This window comes from Monomorium pharaonis, chromosome 8 (assembly GCF_013373865.1).
Source record: "Monomorium pharaonis isolate MP-MQ-018 chromosome 8, ASM1337386v2, whole genome shotgun sequence".
NCBI lineage: Eukaryota > Metazoa > Arthropoda > Insecta > Hymenoptera > Formicidae > Monomorium > Monomorium pharaonis.
The window spans coordinates 10,520,765-10,537,910 of NC_050474.1; the positions used below are offsets into that span (position 1 = coordinate 10,520,765).

General features: G+C 34.7%; 1 protein-coding gene across 2 annotated transcripts in view; it reads left to right on the top strand.

The window, feature by feature from the left end:
- The window catches only part of LOC105838388 (ADP-ribosylation factor-like protein 13B), an 88,267-nt gene that overhangs the window by 33,597 nt on the left and 37,524 nt on the right, over positions 1 to 17,146 (top strand). For both annotated transcript variants that reach the window (XM_012683921.3, XM_028192096.2), the window contains 3 exons: positions 4,659 to 4,835; positions 4,934 to 5,111; positions 6,356 to 6,386. In XM_012683921.3, coding sequence (XP_012539375.1) covers positions 4,659 to 4,835; positions 4,934 to 5,111; positions 6,356 to 6,386 — 386 coding nt within the window. The remainder of the gene's footprint in view (positions 1 to 4,658; positions 4,836 to 4,933; positions 5,112 to 6,355; positions 6,387 to 17,146) is intronic.

The following is a 17,146-nucleotide window of genomic DNA, read 5'->3' on the forward strand; positions in this document are numbered from 1 at the left end:
ATTATTTAATTAGTAGGCAAGTAGAGAAGAAGGAGGGAAGACTGGTTTTAATGTTTGTGGATATGAAGGCGGCCTTTGACTTGGTGGATAGAGAGATATTGGGAAGGATGATGAGAGAGAGAGGAATTAGGGAAGGGTTGGTGAGGAGATGTGAGGAAGTATTAAGGGAATTGATAAGTAGGGTGAGGATTGGGAGCTGTGAGGGAACTAAATTTTAGACGGAGAAGGGTTTGAGGAAGGGGTGTCCGTTAAGTCCATGCTTATTTACAGTGTTGTTGGCGGATATGGATGAGGAGCTGAGTGAGGGAGGTTGGGGAGTAGAGATAGGAGGTAGAAAAATCTATTCGTTAGCTTACGCGGACGATGTGATGTTATTAGCGAAGGATGAGGAAGGAATGAAAGGAATGTTAGGAAAGTTAGAAAGGTATCTAGACAAGAAAGAACGAAGTGAATACGGGAAGGACGAAGATAATGAGATGTAGGAAGGGAGGAGGTAGGAAGAGAAAGATAAACTAGAGATGGAAGGGCAAGAAGGTGGAAGGATTCCTACGTGAAGGAAAGAATTAGAAAAGGGGCGGCGATTTTAGGTCAGGTTTGAGGGTTAGGAAAAAGGAGGTTTGGGAAGGATTGGGAAAGAAGAATTTGGCTATGCGATAAATTGGTATGGTCGGTGGTGAGTTACGGGACGGAAAGAACGACCGCAAAAATCGCCCGTTTCGTTGTCATCGAGTTTTGATACGATTTTGGTGGTAAATGATTGTATATCGTCAAACATTCATCTCCCAAAAATTTTGAATTGAGCATACTTTTTATTGCTGAGATATGAAGAGTTAAAGTTGATATTATTCACGAATAAAGGTTACGCTATTTTATCCGTTCAACATGATACTTTAACGTTATTTCTAAAATTAAAAAATGTTTCTGATGAAAATTGTTTAAGTGGTAGCAGACTAATTCATCTTTACCTCAAATTGATTATCAAGTCAGAATTGTGAAGGTCATTTGGAGATCAACTTGCGAAATTCAATAAAATGTTTGTCAAAATGATGTCGGATATCTGTCTCTATGGTTTAATTACTTGTAACCTTAAATGAACCTTTAAGGAATAATTTGCAAGGTCATGTAGAGGGATATTTTCAGAAAAATTCGAGATGAGCGTTTCTTTGCCTTTCTGTCTGTCGGGGTGCTTGATTAGCGTGAGTTCCTTTACCTCTCACGTTTCGGGATGCTTGATTAGCGTAAGTTCTCTTGCCTCTCATGATAAAGTCTTTGACTTTTACTTACTTTCCATTTCATCTCTTTGCTTAGAGATCGTTATACATACATATATTGTATATTTTTGGTACTTTTAAATCATGATATTGACCATTTCCAAGGTACCAAATCAGAGTCATTATATAGCTGCAACAACCTACTGTGCGTGAATCTCTCTCGCATGTGCAATAGTATTCTATTATCGATTCTCGACCTCTTTTCTCCCTATCTATCAGGATGAAAATATGGTGAAACGCGCACATGTCGACCTACGAAAGTAGTCGAGTAGGGTCAATCTCTGTAAGCGTGTTTTTTTGTATAAATATGCTGGACAGTCCCCGAGGGCACGCTTATATGTTTAATAAAAAAAATCACAAGCTACTACTTTTGTTAACAATTTTTCGTAGCTCGATAACAATTATGTAATCTGTAAAATATTTCGGTAAAAAAGCTACCACTACTAAAACTATTAGAAAAATCACAGTAAATACCACAGCATTTCAGAAATCGGTAGTATCTATATTTGAAATAATGTTCATTGGATTTATAAAATATAAGGCACGATAAAACCGTGTTGACATAAGATAACGTTAACGTTAATAAAATACTCTCGTATATACGTGTACTTGTTCAGAGACCGCAGAAATATCCGGCATCAGTTAAAAAATATTTTCCTGAAAATCGCAAGTTGATCTTTAAATGACATTCACAATTCTGACTTAAACGTCGGTTTGAGGTCACGATAAATTAGTCGTCTAACAGATAAACAAATCTAATCTGAAACATTTTTTATATGAGAAATAACCTCGAGATTTTTTGTGTTGAACGGATAAAATGGCATACCCTTCATTGGTGTATAGTGACCAATTTAACCCTTTATATTTCAATAATAAAAGGTATGCTCAATCTGAAATTTTTAGAAAATTAAGATTCCATGATGTACAACTATTTACCGTTAAAATCGGCTCGAATTTCGGTGACCACGAAACGGGCGATTTTAGGCCTGTTTTTGCGGTCGCTCTTTGGGGATAGAAGAGGAGAGAGAGATTACTTCATAAATGCTAGATACATAAAAATCAATTTTATTGAAAATTTTTTAAATTAGAAAAATTGTTTTTATTAAAAAAATTTTTTTTTAATAAACAGCGTAATTAAATGGAGGTATTTATATTGTACAACTTTTGTATAAAACACTTTTTGATGTTTCGTTAAGTTTACGAGATATATCGAAAAAAAGCAAAAATGTCTCAACTTTTGAAGTGTGGTTTTTTAACCCTTTAAACCGTTTTTGAGTACCAATTAAAATTTTCTAAATTCGTGTATTGCCCCTCTCCACATTTGTGCTGAATTTCCCTGAAATTGAAATTTTTATGCAATAAATATTCAACATAGGAAAGATATAAAGGTAAATTTTTGAAAAAAATTTTGTTTGTAAAAAATAAACAGCATAGGTTAAATACATAGTGGAATTAGAAAAGTGAAGCATTGCGCATAATGGCTGTTATTTCTATTTTGACCAATTAGATGCATGCACCAATGCAGGCCGCGAATTTTAAAGAAAATTTGTGCGATACGATATAAAAAACTTTATTTATAAGTTAATATTTATTATTTTTATATATTTACGTCTAATATATTTTTTTATACCTATAAATATCCTATTACATAAAAAATAAAGGATAAAACTATTATAAAATTTTAGTTTGTATATAAATATAACATTGTATAAAAAAATAAAATAAATAAAAATATAATATCCAAAAAACAATAAAATTATCATAAAACTTTGTTTCTTATGTGCTTCATTTTTTTCATATTTTTTATTTTTCCTAATACATTTTTTTCTTTTATTCTTAAATTTCTTAAACGTATATAAGTTCGAGTTCTGACTAGACAATGAATTATTTGTTTTGAATATAAATTGCAATCAATCTTCGAAAGGACGCAATCAGTAACTTTATCAAATATCCCACTTTCTTTACTTAATCCATTACCATGAAATTTTATGAACACTTCTTCCATAATTTTAGCAACTATTTGAAAACCCTCCGAGGGATAAATACAATTACCCTTTGATATGTACGATAACCAATCATGCCTATCAAGTGGTTCCATTGTCATTGTAGGTAAATCAAGATAAGAATGAGAAAAGCGAAAACGATGTGCAACATAATCTGCGATATAAATTAAAGCTTCTGATTCAATTTTCTAATGCGCTACTTCTTTTTCAAAGTCTTCCAATGGCCTTAATTTGTCTGTCGTAGCACTTCTAAACTGAATTTCTGAATTAGTTGGAGAAATCTCTGAAGATACCACTGAGTGAACCTCTAAAGGAATCTCTAAAAAAACAACTAAATGTATGAACACATAAGTGTATAATAATTAGATTGCGTATTCTCATATCTTCTACATTGAAACGCATAAATTAAAAGAAATTAGATTACTAATTCACTTTTCTCTAACAACCGGGTTAGACAAAAATAAAATAATGATACAAACATGGGGCTGTCTTTTTAAAATTTGTAATAGCTTTTCAGGTCAAATACGCAATCTAATTATTATACGTCTTTGTATAATTCAAATATCAATCAAATACATAATATAAGAATGAAATAATAAGAGATCATATACTTTACAATAATTAAACTATTTTATTATTTATAATTTATCATTACTTCCTTAATAAGTAATACGAAAGCCATTAATTTGTTATTTTATATAATTGTTTATATGTTACTCTTAATTATTTCTGTCTTCGCACTTAGGTAAAATACTGATGGCAAATAAATAGAATCACTGCAACACTTATTCTATTTTTTTATCTTTTAGAGTTTAAGATGTCACATCGGTCACGCAAGCCGCACTTGTCTTCTTTTTCTCCTTAACAGCCCGATGGATTTCCGTCCTAAGTTCCGCCGCACTTGTTATCTTGCTAACTTGGTTAGGTTACCCCATCACATTGTTTACTCTACCATATTGGTTTTGCATTCTTGCACACATCTGATTGGCTGATCTCCCACTAAATTACCGAACGACTGCGCATCTTCGGGAACGCTTCACCTTTCTAATTCCACCATGGTTAAATAGAAGTATTTATGCTGTAAAACTTTTGTATAAAACATTTTTTAATATTTGGTTTAGTTTACGAAATATATTGAGAAACGACAATTTTTGAAGGGTGGTTTTAACCCTTTAAACTGTTTATAAGCACCAACTAGAAATTTCTAAATTCATGTATTTATTTACCCCCTCTACATTTATGCCAAGTTTCATTAAAATCAGAATTTTCGGGTTCGCGAGGTTCTCTTGTGAGAGAAAAAGAATGATTTTTTTATTAAACAATGTAATAATCAAGAATATAAATCAATTGGTAGACAGATTACATATAAATTTTTATAATGTAGACTCGCTAACAAGCAAGACTTGAATGGAGCCATCGATGAGTTGGATATAATTGAAAATCTAGACGTGGAACGAGCGGCCAATGCCATGAGATGTCCGACGAGAGTAGAAACGTGTTCCTGTATTTATAAAAAAGAGCAGTCCAAGAGTAGCATTACAGGCATAAAGGATGGATATAAGTAAACTTAAAATTACAATTAAACTTAAACACATGCACGAAATAAAGATTAAATAACATTTATTTCCATATTGATGATTAGAACTTATTTTCCGATAGGTGGCTGTTGGACATTATAGAGAAAAATTATGCCGTTCTGAACAGTAGAGTTCAACAGTCGCAAATTTATCAGCATGAAAGCATTCGACAGGCACAGTCTATCTCGTCAAATACACCATCGAGAATGTCTGTAGGTTCCAACCCTTTTAAACCCATTGAGGATCTTTTGGCAGCAAAGGTGCGCGATTATTATTGGAGTATTAATTATATAGGGTGTTTATCAAGATGAGAGGAAATTTAATGAATGATTTTAAACCCTGACGAAAATGTTTCTTAGAATTTTTTATATTGTAAATTTATGAAAATTTCTGAAAAAAGCTTCAATTTTTATATATAAAATGAGAAATCTTAAAATATAATTTTAAAATTAACATATAAATTTTTCAAAAATATTGACTTTTTCAATTTTTTTTATAATTGCTTTGAAAGAAGTCTTTTGTGTATTTTAATGGAATCGAACAAGCAGTACATCCGATAAATTTTGACTCGTGGCCATGGCGAAATTTTGATTCGTAAATAAAAATTTGTACTGGATAGAATCAAAGATTATGACAATTCATGGATTTTAACAAACTAAAAATCTTTTGAAGGTAAATTCTCAAAATTGAGCTCCGAAAGTAAATAAAATATTATGACAATATATTAATTACCATCCTATTATGTACATGTGTTTAGTAGTTTAAATTGATTAAAATATTCTTATTTGAGTATTTTTGCTGATATTTTGTCGAGCTGAAAGAAAGTTGAAAAATATTCGAATTATTTTTATCAAATTTTTCAATTTATTAATAAAAAAATTGAGAAATTTATAATGATATAAAATTGAGAAATTATAAATCTAAAACTTTCTAAAAATGTCAGAAAATTTCTATGAATCCTAATTTCTATGAAAAATTTTGAGAAAAAATTTTACCAGAAATCATGAGATAAAATAAGATAAAAGTTGAAAATAACAAACGATTAAAGTAATGTTTTGAAATACTCTTATAAATGTTTAAATATTTATATATTTTAGACAATTTTTACATAAATATTTAAATATTAATTAATACTTATTTTATTATAAAATAAAAAATAACAAAAGTTTATTGGAGGATTTATTTCTTAATTGAAATTGAATGTCTATATTTGTATTTCTTAATTGAAATTGAATGTCTATATTTGTATTTCAATTTCATTCTATGTGAATATTTTAACTCTTGTAATTAAAAAAATTTTGTAATAAAAAGAAATTTATTTGCAATTTTGTTATTTTTGGCTTTTATCTTATTTTATAATTAAAAATTTCTCTTTAAATTTTTTCTAACTTACAGCTGAGCACTCTATACAGTATACTTTGTGTTTATTGTCTTAAAACTATAATGACAAGTTTTGCAATATAAATTATTATTTAACATCTAATATCTTTTTCTAAAATTTCAGGATAAATCTTTAATAAATGAATCATTCAATGGTACGTATATTAATAAAATAAGTAGAGTGATAACCACTTAAAAAATTAGAAGTTACAATAATAAAGTTAAAAAGTTAACAACTTGTAACTTAATTTTGTTATTTGTAAGTGAGTTAACTTTTAATTTTAATTAATTATTTAAATTATATTAACTTTTTAACTTGTTATCTTTTTTTCTAATAAATTAAAACTTTCTTGTCTCTTTCTTTAAAAACGTTAATATTTAAAAAAATACCAATTTAACTATTTAACAATGTTAGACCATTTTCTTGTTTCTGGTGATTGTTGTTACGATTTTGACTTTAATCTATAACTGTTATTTGAATAGAAAACAAAGATTTTAATAGAAAAAAAAAAGATTTTAAATTGGGACGATTTAAAAATTTATGATGAAGCTCTTTTTTAATTAAATAATCATTTGTAAATTTCAAAGTAATTAAATAATTGTTATTAAATCATAGGCTGATTCTTTGAATGTAACTATTATATTTAATTTTTAGTTTACTATTTATTTTTAAGTAATTTGCTTAATTTTTTCGGGATTAATTTATAAAATAAAACATAGAAGTTCTCTTGATTTTAATATTAATCTGTAAAACACAAAATTTACGGATTAAACGAACTCACCGAGTGAAGTTCGATCGTAATTATGCTGGGGGTCTCGTCCGGATGAATATTTAACTATGTAGTGCGTCCCTGCACGTCGTATCAACAGAATTTTTTAAAAAACAAAAGTAAAAAAGGCGTCCGAAGAGCCTACTCCGGTCCGTGCGCTCCTTAGATACGCGCGCGTACATAGATACGCGTACGTCCGCCATAATTCTTCATTGTTCAAAAATAGTAAAGGCCAGTAAGTCGCAAACTCAAAAAATTGGATGGGAACAGTTAAAAGCGAAGCAGGAAGCAGGGAGGGAAAGTCCATCCGGACGAGACTTCCAGCATAATTACGATCGAACTTCACTCGGTGAGTTCGTTTAATCCGTAAATTATACCTAGGATCTCGTCCGGATAGATATTTAATTATGTAGATGTTCAAAACGCGAATTAACTGGCCACATTAAAGAAGTAAAGAAAAGTCGTTTTTTTTTTAATTAACTAAAGAAAGAAAAAATTGTCTAATTAAGGGCTATGCAGAGGAGATACTCGCAGATAAAATAGAATTAGCGAACGCGTTAGAATCTATAATTGGACGATTATAGAAATTACCAAAACGCGACTCCCCTGACCAGTCCGCGGCTCTCTTTATAAAATCCACAGGAACTCCCTGTTTGGCTGCAAAAGATGTAGACGCGTGGCGGGTGCTATGCGCCGTAAAAGAGCTGTCTACCCCACAGATCGCGAAAACACTCCGAATCCAACGACTTATAGTCTGGCTTCCCACCGGGTCAAAGGGTCGTTTTAAAGAAATAAACAAGGAATCACAACCTTCCGGCCGCAAGCTCGCAGTACGCTCCAGATAATCTGAAATGAGCGCTACTAAACATAAATTATCGTGACCCGAAAAACGCGAAAAAGAAAGTAAAGGTTGAGAACGACCCGGTGCCGAAGTTTTTAAACGATCCGTTATACAAATAAAAATTTTTTTTGAGGTCAGAGATGTCTGAGAGACCTTGATCGCGGCCAACGTTGACAACGCTGGCCAGAGCATAACGCAAGCAGCAAAACAAGCTTTTTCGTAATAATATCTAGAGGAAGCTTCTGGTGAGGAAACCGAGAACCTAGCTTAGCAATTACTGGTGCTGGGTTCCATATAAAATCATATTTAGGACGCGGGGGTTTTAGAACACCCGCTCCCTTGCAGAAGCGCCGTACTAATGGGTGATCGCCAATCTCGTTTGCGGAAACTAAAGATATCGCGGATCTCGAAGTGTTAAGAGTTGAATAAGAGCCGGCACTACCTAATTCCCTTGCCAAAAAGGCGAGGACGTCTTCTACTCCTGGGGAGAATGGATCGGTCGAGCGACTATGGCAAAAAATCCACCATGATCATAGAGAGCGAGAGTATTGTTGAATAATTGAAGGGGCGAGCGAGGCAAGCATCGCATTCAGTGCCGGTTCTGGAACTCGTCGTGCTTCAAAAGCTTGCCAGATACATTTCCTGCAGCCAGGAAAAGGGAGTTTGCCGCTGGATGTTGGGACCTAAGAGGTGCGGAGAGAAGATTATTAGACGGAGAGAAAATAAGAGGTTTTTCAATTAACATACGCTGGAAAAGAGGGAACTAGGGCTGCGAAGGCCACCATGGCACAATGACAACACCTTCAGCTTTGTCATCATAAATTTTGCGTAACACTTGGGAAAGTAAAATGAAAGGAGGGAAGGCGTAAAAGAAAAAGCCTTTCCAAGAAAAGGTGAAAGCGTCGACTGCAAAAGATCCGGGATCTGGGAGCCAGGAAACGTAAGTGTCGCATTTAGCATTTACAATAGAAGCAAAGAGGTCGATTTTGAAGGGGCCAAAACGTTGAAAAACTTTATTAAAGGCTAATTCTGACAAAGACCATTCGGTATTTGTATCCAAACCCCGAGATTTGCTATCCGCGACAACATTCTCAGACGAGGATATATAGGATGCAAAAAGAAAAATATTTTTCTTCTCGCACCACTGCCAGATATCCTTTGCAATCGACAAAAGGAGAGGAAATTTAACAGAGCCAAAACGATTGATGTACGATAAAGCAGTCGTGTTATCGAGCCTCAGAAGAATATCACAGTCTCGGCACGTAGACGCAAAGGACTTGAGAGCGTAAAAAGCTGCCTTTAATTCGAGAACATTAATATGAAGGTGACGATCTTCTTCAGACCACCATCCATGGGTACGATTAATAGAGCCCAGCCGGTGAGTGACGCATCTGAAAAAATTTCCAAGACATAATTGCCTGAACGAATGAAATTCTTTTGGTGAGAATCCGATAAAACTGAAATTCACCAAAGAAAATCGTCTTTGAGTGAGAGGGGGAGTTTTATTTCTGCCGAAAAGTTATTTGAGGATTTTTCTAAGGCAAAAAATTTTTCTCTCTCAAAAGCTTTAGTATAAAGAAGGCCGTATTGAACTGCTGGACAAACAGATACAAGAGAGCCAATCATGCTCGCGAAGTCTTGGATCGAACAACGAGACTTTTTTGATAAGCTAGAAACGAGAGAGTAAAGATTACGACGACGTTGCTCTGGAATGGCAACCGACTGCTGAGTAGAGTTAAAAATGAAGCCCAGATACTTTTGCTCATACGAAGGTTCGAGCTCCGATTTGCGGAAATTGATAGCAAAGCCCAGAGAGGAGAGAAGATATGACTTCAAACATGCATATAGTTGCGCATATGCTACTAAGATGGAACTGTTACGATATCAGCAAAATATCTTATGTAACAGCATTATAAAAACAAAACTTTGCGATGTGAATTCCGATCGCGTCAGCAACTTCGTCGTGCTCTAAATTTTTTCTAACTCTTAATTGGGCGCCAGGCGCGGAAATCCGTGCCGCGCAAAACTCACAAAGCACTCTGTACACGACAGCTAAGTGTCGGCTAGTCCGTCTCTATACAAAGTGGTAGAGGGGCGAGGTTCTTTCGTTTCGCGGAACAGGAGAGGAGATGTCTTGGTATTAAATAGTCATTAATTTAATAAATATAAGAATAATATATTGAAGATCCAAAATTAACAAATGAGAACGAAGAATACATGGCAGCCACTAAACATTTTTTCTCACGTGACTCGATATAACATTCGCGACACAATGAAATCTCTACGCTTAATCGACGTCTAACTATTACTTGGTATTAACAATACAACACGTTTGGCTCTAACGGCGTCCGGGATAGATATTCTGCTTATCACGCGTATCTCAGAATTCCTACGGGATCTCTCCTCGGTACAATGCATACGACCCGTGCGCTCTCGGTATTTTCAAACGGCGAGTGAATCCCGGTAAAAACGCTCTACGTACTATCCCGTCGCTACACTCTATTTTTTACAATCTGACTGTCGGCTCGACATTTTCCCCGAGAGCGGAAACGATAGGCGAAAGTATTATATCTAGGAGACGGAGATCGACACGGCCCTACTGTACGGTGAGTCTAACCTCGGTAAATTTATTCCGCGATTATTCTCAATTTTCCCACCGAGCGCTCGGTAGGGCAATTAGTCGATAATCTCTCGCGAAATGCCGGGCCGGCCGTCTCCGTCCTTACCGCGTGGTCGAAGTGGTGACCTTACAGTCCGTGCGACATCGTCGGGGACCGCTGAACCGCTCTCTATCTCGTCTCGCCGAACAGTGAGTCGGCGTGAGCGAGCGGGGACACCGCGGGCATCGATTAGGATTTGCGCATTGTCCTTGATCCGCGCATCGATTCGCGCACAGGGATCTTCCTATTGATAGGGCGTCGCTTCCTTTTCTCCGCTCCTACGGACCGAGGACGCCTCCGGTCTCGACGCCGCGCAATTTGAAGGCCGCTAGTCTTCACGGGCCGATGGCCTGCTGCCAGATCCTTATTTCCTGGTGAGGTTGGCTCGGGGTTGATCAGGCCCCGGCCTTTCCGACCATCGTTGATTGCTCCGGCTGGGGTTCTCCACTCGGCTTCATGGAGTATGAGGCGCACGCTAATTTCCCCCGGCATCGTCCTCGAGAACATCCCGCTCCTTTCGGCGCATTCTCCCCGATTTCTATGAGGAGGCGATATACTGTAGCGACCGCCTCACGATCTTTCACTCTTCTGTCATGATAACTCTGATCGTATACTTGCCCTGCTTTTCGATAGTCCGGGATCCCGCCGCTCAGCCGCTCCTGCAATTCTCCTCGCTGTCCCTCGACGGCTGCTCCTTTATTACATGGGATCTTTCCGGCACATCACTTCTTTCGCGAATCGCGACTTTCGCTTGTCGGATTCCTAAATACTTTATAACAATATTTAACACAAAAAGAAGAGACTGCCTTCCCCCTCAAGGTAAGGAGCGGCCCCAAATGACCTTTCCCGATCGGGCCATTCCGGACCGGGCCGTCCTTGTGACGGACGAAAATCGCACGTCACAACATATATATTATATATATGTTAACATATATATTATATATACCTAATATATTAATTATTTTATCTTTACAAAACTATTGCTCTCTCCCTCTCCCTCTCCCTCTCCCTCTCCCTCTCCCTCTACCTCTCCCTCATTATTTTACAGTTATTATTAAATAAAAGATTTAGAAAAAGTAAGCTTTAAATAACATAGGTACACAAAAAAAGTTGTATGTATGACGGACTAGACCACGATATCCTTATGTTTTTGGGGTTACTGAATCTGAATCCTGTTTTGGCCAATCAGATCAAGGTTTTTTACTAACCTCACAAAAGCCGTTAAATGGCCATTTATTAAATTACTAAAAAAACAACTATAATCTTGACGACTGAAACTTTTCGGAAGAATGTGACGGTTACCGTACACTACAGTGCAATGCGTACATGCGTGCAGCTTCACCGGCCGCGACAGCCGCGAGTAGTTTGCGAGACCACCGCTAGGCGACGGCGCGGCGCTGTCCTCGTGTGAAGGTTTACACAAGGATCATAAAAAAAGATCACAGCGACGAGTCATCTCTCCCTATATTGGGTGAGTTCACTGAGTTTACCTAATAAAGTGTAGTATCATTTGTGTCACTTGGAGAGAGCTTCTGGGCCTTCGCATCTCGGAGGAAGTTGCAGTTTGGTCTCCTTATCCACTGCGGAGAAGAAGACCGGACCGCAAGGTCATACCCTTACCCGGAATATCTGGACCATCAAGAGAACACGAAGCCATTAGAACCAAGGGTTTCCTATCTTCTCTGGAAGCTGATCTGGCTCGACAGAACATCGGAGAAGTCACGAGACTCTTGGCATCCTCTAATTAACCAGGCGACTAAAGCTACCCAGACTATCTGACGATAGAATTTGGACAGAACAACAAATTAATCACGTATTGTATAAAAGAATCTTTAATGGTTAACATTCGTGAACATTTGTAAAGTATTCAGTATTCATCCGTATAACAAAGACATTCTTATAACAAAAGTAGGGAGTATTCCGTATTCATTCGTAGGATGACGTCGGACAAGTGTCGTGCAAGTGTCAGGACAGCTACGACGAAAGGTAGAAAAGGTAGTGAGAAGGGCGGAACGAAACACGCTGTGGACGCCGAATACAGTACTATTCCAACACTCCCTCCCGACCACATCGTCGGTTTATTTACTTCAGCAAAGGAAGCTCATCCACGTGCAATAGATTTAACAAAACTTACAAACATTATAAACTAAGTACAATATAGTAAATAGGAAAATCTCATACATTACACTTGTCATAAGGTTGCTTATGCGTTCTCTAATCACTGAAAAGCTTGACAAATCCATACGTTGTCAAGTTTCCTTTACAATCCGCAAAGCTTGCATCCGAAAAGGCTTCAAAATCATTTCCTTTAGCTAGGAAATTTAAACCTTGATTCTTGATTCCTTTTAGATATTTAAACACTCGTTTAACACCCAGTCATCTTCAGTCAAATTTATCTGGTGTCTACTTAACACGTTCATCGCGTAGGAAATGTCTGGTCGTGTTGCATTTGCAAGGTAAAGCAGAGAACCTATAGTCTTTCTATAAGGAATATTCCTTGATGCCTCCATCTCAGCCAGGGATTTCTCATCGTCAGGCTCCTCTCTTAACTTGTGTTCCCGGTTGGCTACTTATGTTATCACCATAGGCTTTCGTTCAGGGTGCATTTCTTCAAATCCAAAACGTTTTAACATTTTGTCGATATATGCTTCTTGACTTAAGGTCACAATTTTTTATTTCTATTTCGACTGATGTTGATAGCTAGGAATGTCCTTGCTTCCCCTATGTCGGTCATTTGAAAATCATTCATCAAGTTTGTTTTAACTTCCAACAGCTTTCTTTTACAGTTACCTGCCATTAACATGTCTTCCACATAGAGCAGAAGAATAAGAACCTTCCCTCCACATGAAAAGGCAAGATTTACTGTTGTTTGCTTTTAAGCCGGTCCTTTTGACAGACTCCGTAAAACACTCATTCCATCTCTTGGGGCTAATGCGTAATCCGTAAAGAGCACGTTCAATTTTACAGACCTTCGTTTTTCTAAAGTCCTCTGAGTAATGAGCTCCCTCCGGAATTTTTATATTTCCATATTTCCACTAAAATTTCTTCGTTTATGGTTCCGTTCAAAAAAGCTGTTTTGATGTCAAATTGGCAAACATGAAGATCATATTTGATAATAATGGATATTGCTAAACGCACTGTTGACAGTCGTGAAACAGGCGCATAAGTTTCAGTCATCATATTTATTCTCGTGTTTGAAATTCCTGATGACCAGTCGTGCTTTGTATTTTGTTTTTCCGTTGACTACTTCTTTTTGAACACCTATTTGGAATCGGGGAAAAAAATTATTAAAATTTTAGTTTTCTTCCTTTTCCACTAGTTTTAGGTCTATCAATTATTTTCCACATTTTATTCTTTTCCATTGAATTCAGTTTGTCATTGACTACTTTTTGCCATTTATGTCTTTCATTCATAGACATGGTTTCTTTGTATGAAGCTGGATTTCTATTGATCTCACAAGGGAATCTCGCGAATCATCCGAAAATTCTGATTTTAATGAAACTTGGCATAAATGTAGAGGGAGTAAATACATGAATTCAGGAATTTTCAGTTGGTGCTTATAAACGGTTTGAAGGGGTGAAACCACCCTTCAAAGTTGAGACATTTTTGCGTTTTCTCAATATATCTCGCAAACTAAACAAAATATAAAAAAATGTTTCATACAAAAGTTTTATAGCATAAATACCTCCATTTAACTACGCTGTTTATTTTTTGAAAAAAAAATTTTTTTTAATTAAAATAAATTTTCAATAAAATTGACTTTTATGCATATAGCATTTATAAAGTAATTATACTATTTTATATACTACGTTTTAGTTATATTATCTATGTGTATATTATGTATGTTATATATTATCTATGTTATAATACTATACATTTATATTGTCTGCATCCCTATCTTTCATTTATAGGCTTTTATTTATTGGTGGAATATGTATAATTTGAAATAAAATAATTAACATATTAAGAACATTCGCAACATGTATGTGTAACATTATGCTTCGCTTAATTAAAAACAATCTAACAGAAAAATCAAACACACGTTAGATGTGATACTGATGTGAAAATGACGCGTAACATTATTAATAAAGATACCAAACTTTTATTAATACGTGATTTCTATTTCATATATGATACATACCATGACATGACAATAAACTTGAATGTGAAATATGTGACGTAGACAGAATGAACACTGTGTAAAAGCAACGTGACTACTCTAATATTGCGCAACTGTTAGATAAAAACTAATACAGGAATGCAGATAATATAAATGTATAGTATTGTTGCGCCCGAGTCGTTCGATGCATCGGGATTTCTCCGTAGAACGTTGTCTCTTGACTACGGATGTTGACGTGTTGTCAAGGGAGAGTTGAGTTTGAGATTTCGAACCGAGTGGACGTGTACGGTTATAATGTATCTCTACGAGAGAATAAAGTTTCAAGTTTAAACGAAACAGCCGGCTATTTCTTTTGTGTAACTGCGTCGCGAGTGGGAGAGAGTGCGTAAGCGCAACAATATTATAATATATATAATATATAACACACATAATATACACATAGATAATATAAATAAAACGTAGTATAAGATTGTATAATTACTTTATAAATGCTATAAAGTACATAAAAGTCAATTTTATTAAAAATTTATTTTAATTTAAAAAAAATTTTTTTTCAAAAAGTAAACAGCGTAGTTAAATGGAGGTGTTTATGCTGTAAAACTTTTGTATAAAACATTTTTTTATATTTTGTTTAGTTTACGAGATATATCGAGAAAAGGTAAAAATGTCTCAACCTTGGAAGGGTGGTTTCTTCATTCCTTCAAACCGTTTATAAGACCAAACGAAAAATTTTCTGATTTTAATGAAACTTGGCATAAATGTAGAGGAGGATAAATACATTAATTTATAAATAAATAAGAAATTCTCTATTTTAGTTCAAAAACGGTTTGAAAGGGTGGAACCACCCTTCAAAGTTGAGACATTTTTGCGTTTTCTCGATATATCTCGCAAACTAAACAAAATATAAAAAAATGTTTCATACAAAAGTTTTACAGCATAAATACTTCTATTTAACTATGATATTTATTTTTCCAGAAAAAAATTTATTTTTTGAAGTTTTTTTTTTTTTGAAAAAAATTGTTTTTGAAAAAATAAATAGCATAGTTAAATAGAAATATTTATACTGTAAAATTTTTGTATGAAACTTTTATTTTTTGTTTAGTTTAACCCATTACTTCCCAAGCGGACATTTTATAGTCGATTGGTTTTCGGCTCAGAAAAGTGATGAAATCATATGAAAACTTAAAACAAAATATGCTCTTCTACGTAACAAGAGTTGCTCTTTCAGATTCCGGGGTCAAAATTTCAAAATTTCCTATTGGAAATTAAATATGGCGGCTCAAAGTTGATGTAAATTTTTTCATCGACTATTGACTTTTTATAGTAGAAAACTTTGAAAAATTTTGTCCATGACTGTTGTAAACGATTGACGGAGTTTGCCTCTTTAAAGTATAAACTATGATGATTAATTGATTTTTTTAAGTAGTTCAAATAGTTCAAGATGGTGGATGCAGTATGGCGTCCAAATACATGAAAATAAAATTTTTTGCGATATATGTGTGTGAATAGTCATTTCTCACATTTTCGAGGTCGCTGAGTACGAATCTTTAGTCAATTACTCATTTTTCAAAATGGCGGATACAATATGCCATAAAAATCATACTTTATTAAAAACTATGCCTCCGAGTACTTATTTTATATATTTAAGAGACCGCTGAGAACAAATTTTGGGTCTGTTTTTTATTTTTCAAAATAGCGACTACAATATGCCATCAGAATACACGAAAATCATATTTTACTGTGAGCTATGTGCGTGGGTACTGATTGTATATGTTTTTGAGGTCGCTGAATATGAATCTTGAGTTTGATTTATATCTTTCGAAAGGCGGATGTAATATGATACACATAGTTTGCAACAAAATCTAATTTTCGTGTATTCTGACGCTATATTGTATCCGCCATTTTGAAAAATGACTAATTGACCAAAGATTCGTACTCAGCGACCTCGAAAACGTGAGAAATGACTGCTCATTCACATATATCACAATAAAATATAATTTCCATGTATTTAGACGCCATACTGCATCCACCATCTTGAACTACTTGAACTACTTAAAAAAATCAATTAATAATTATAGTTTATACTTTAAAGAGGCAAACTCCGTCACTTCAATCGTTTACAACAGTCATGGACAAAATTTTTTGAAGTTTTCTACTATAAAAAATCAATAGTCAATGAAAAAATTTATATCAACTTTGAGCCGCCATATTTAATTTCCAATAGAAAATTTTAAAATTTTGACCCCGGAATCTGAAAAAGCAACTCTTTTTACGTAAAGAGCATATTTTGTTTTAAGTTTTCATGTGATCTTATCATTTTTCTGAGCCGAAAACCAATCGACTATAAAATGTCCACTTGGGAAGTAATGGGTTAAGAGATATATCGAGAAAAGATAAAAATGTCTCATCTTTGAAGGGTGGTTTCACCCCTTCAAACCGTTTATAAGCACCAACTAAAAATTTCTAAATTCATGTATTTGCCTTCTCTACATTTATGCCAAGTTTCATTAAAATCAGAATTTTT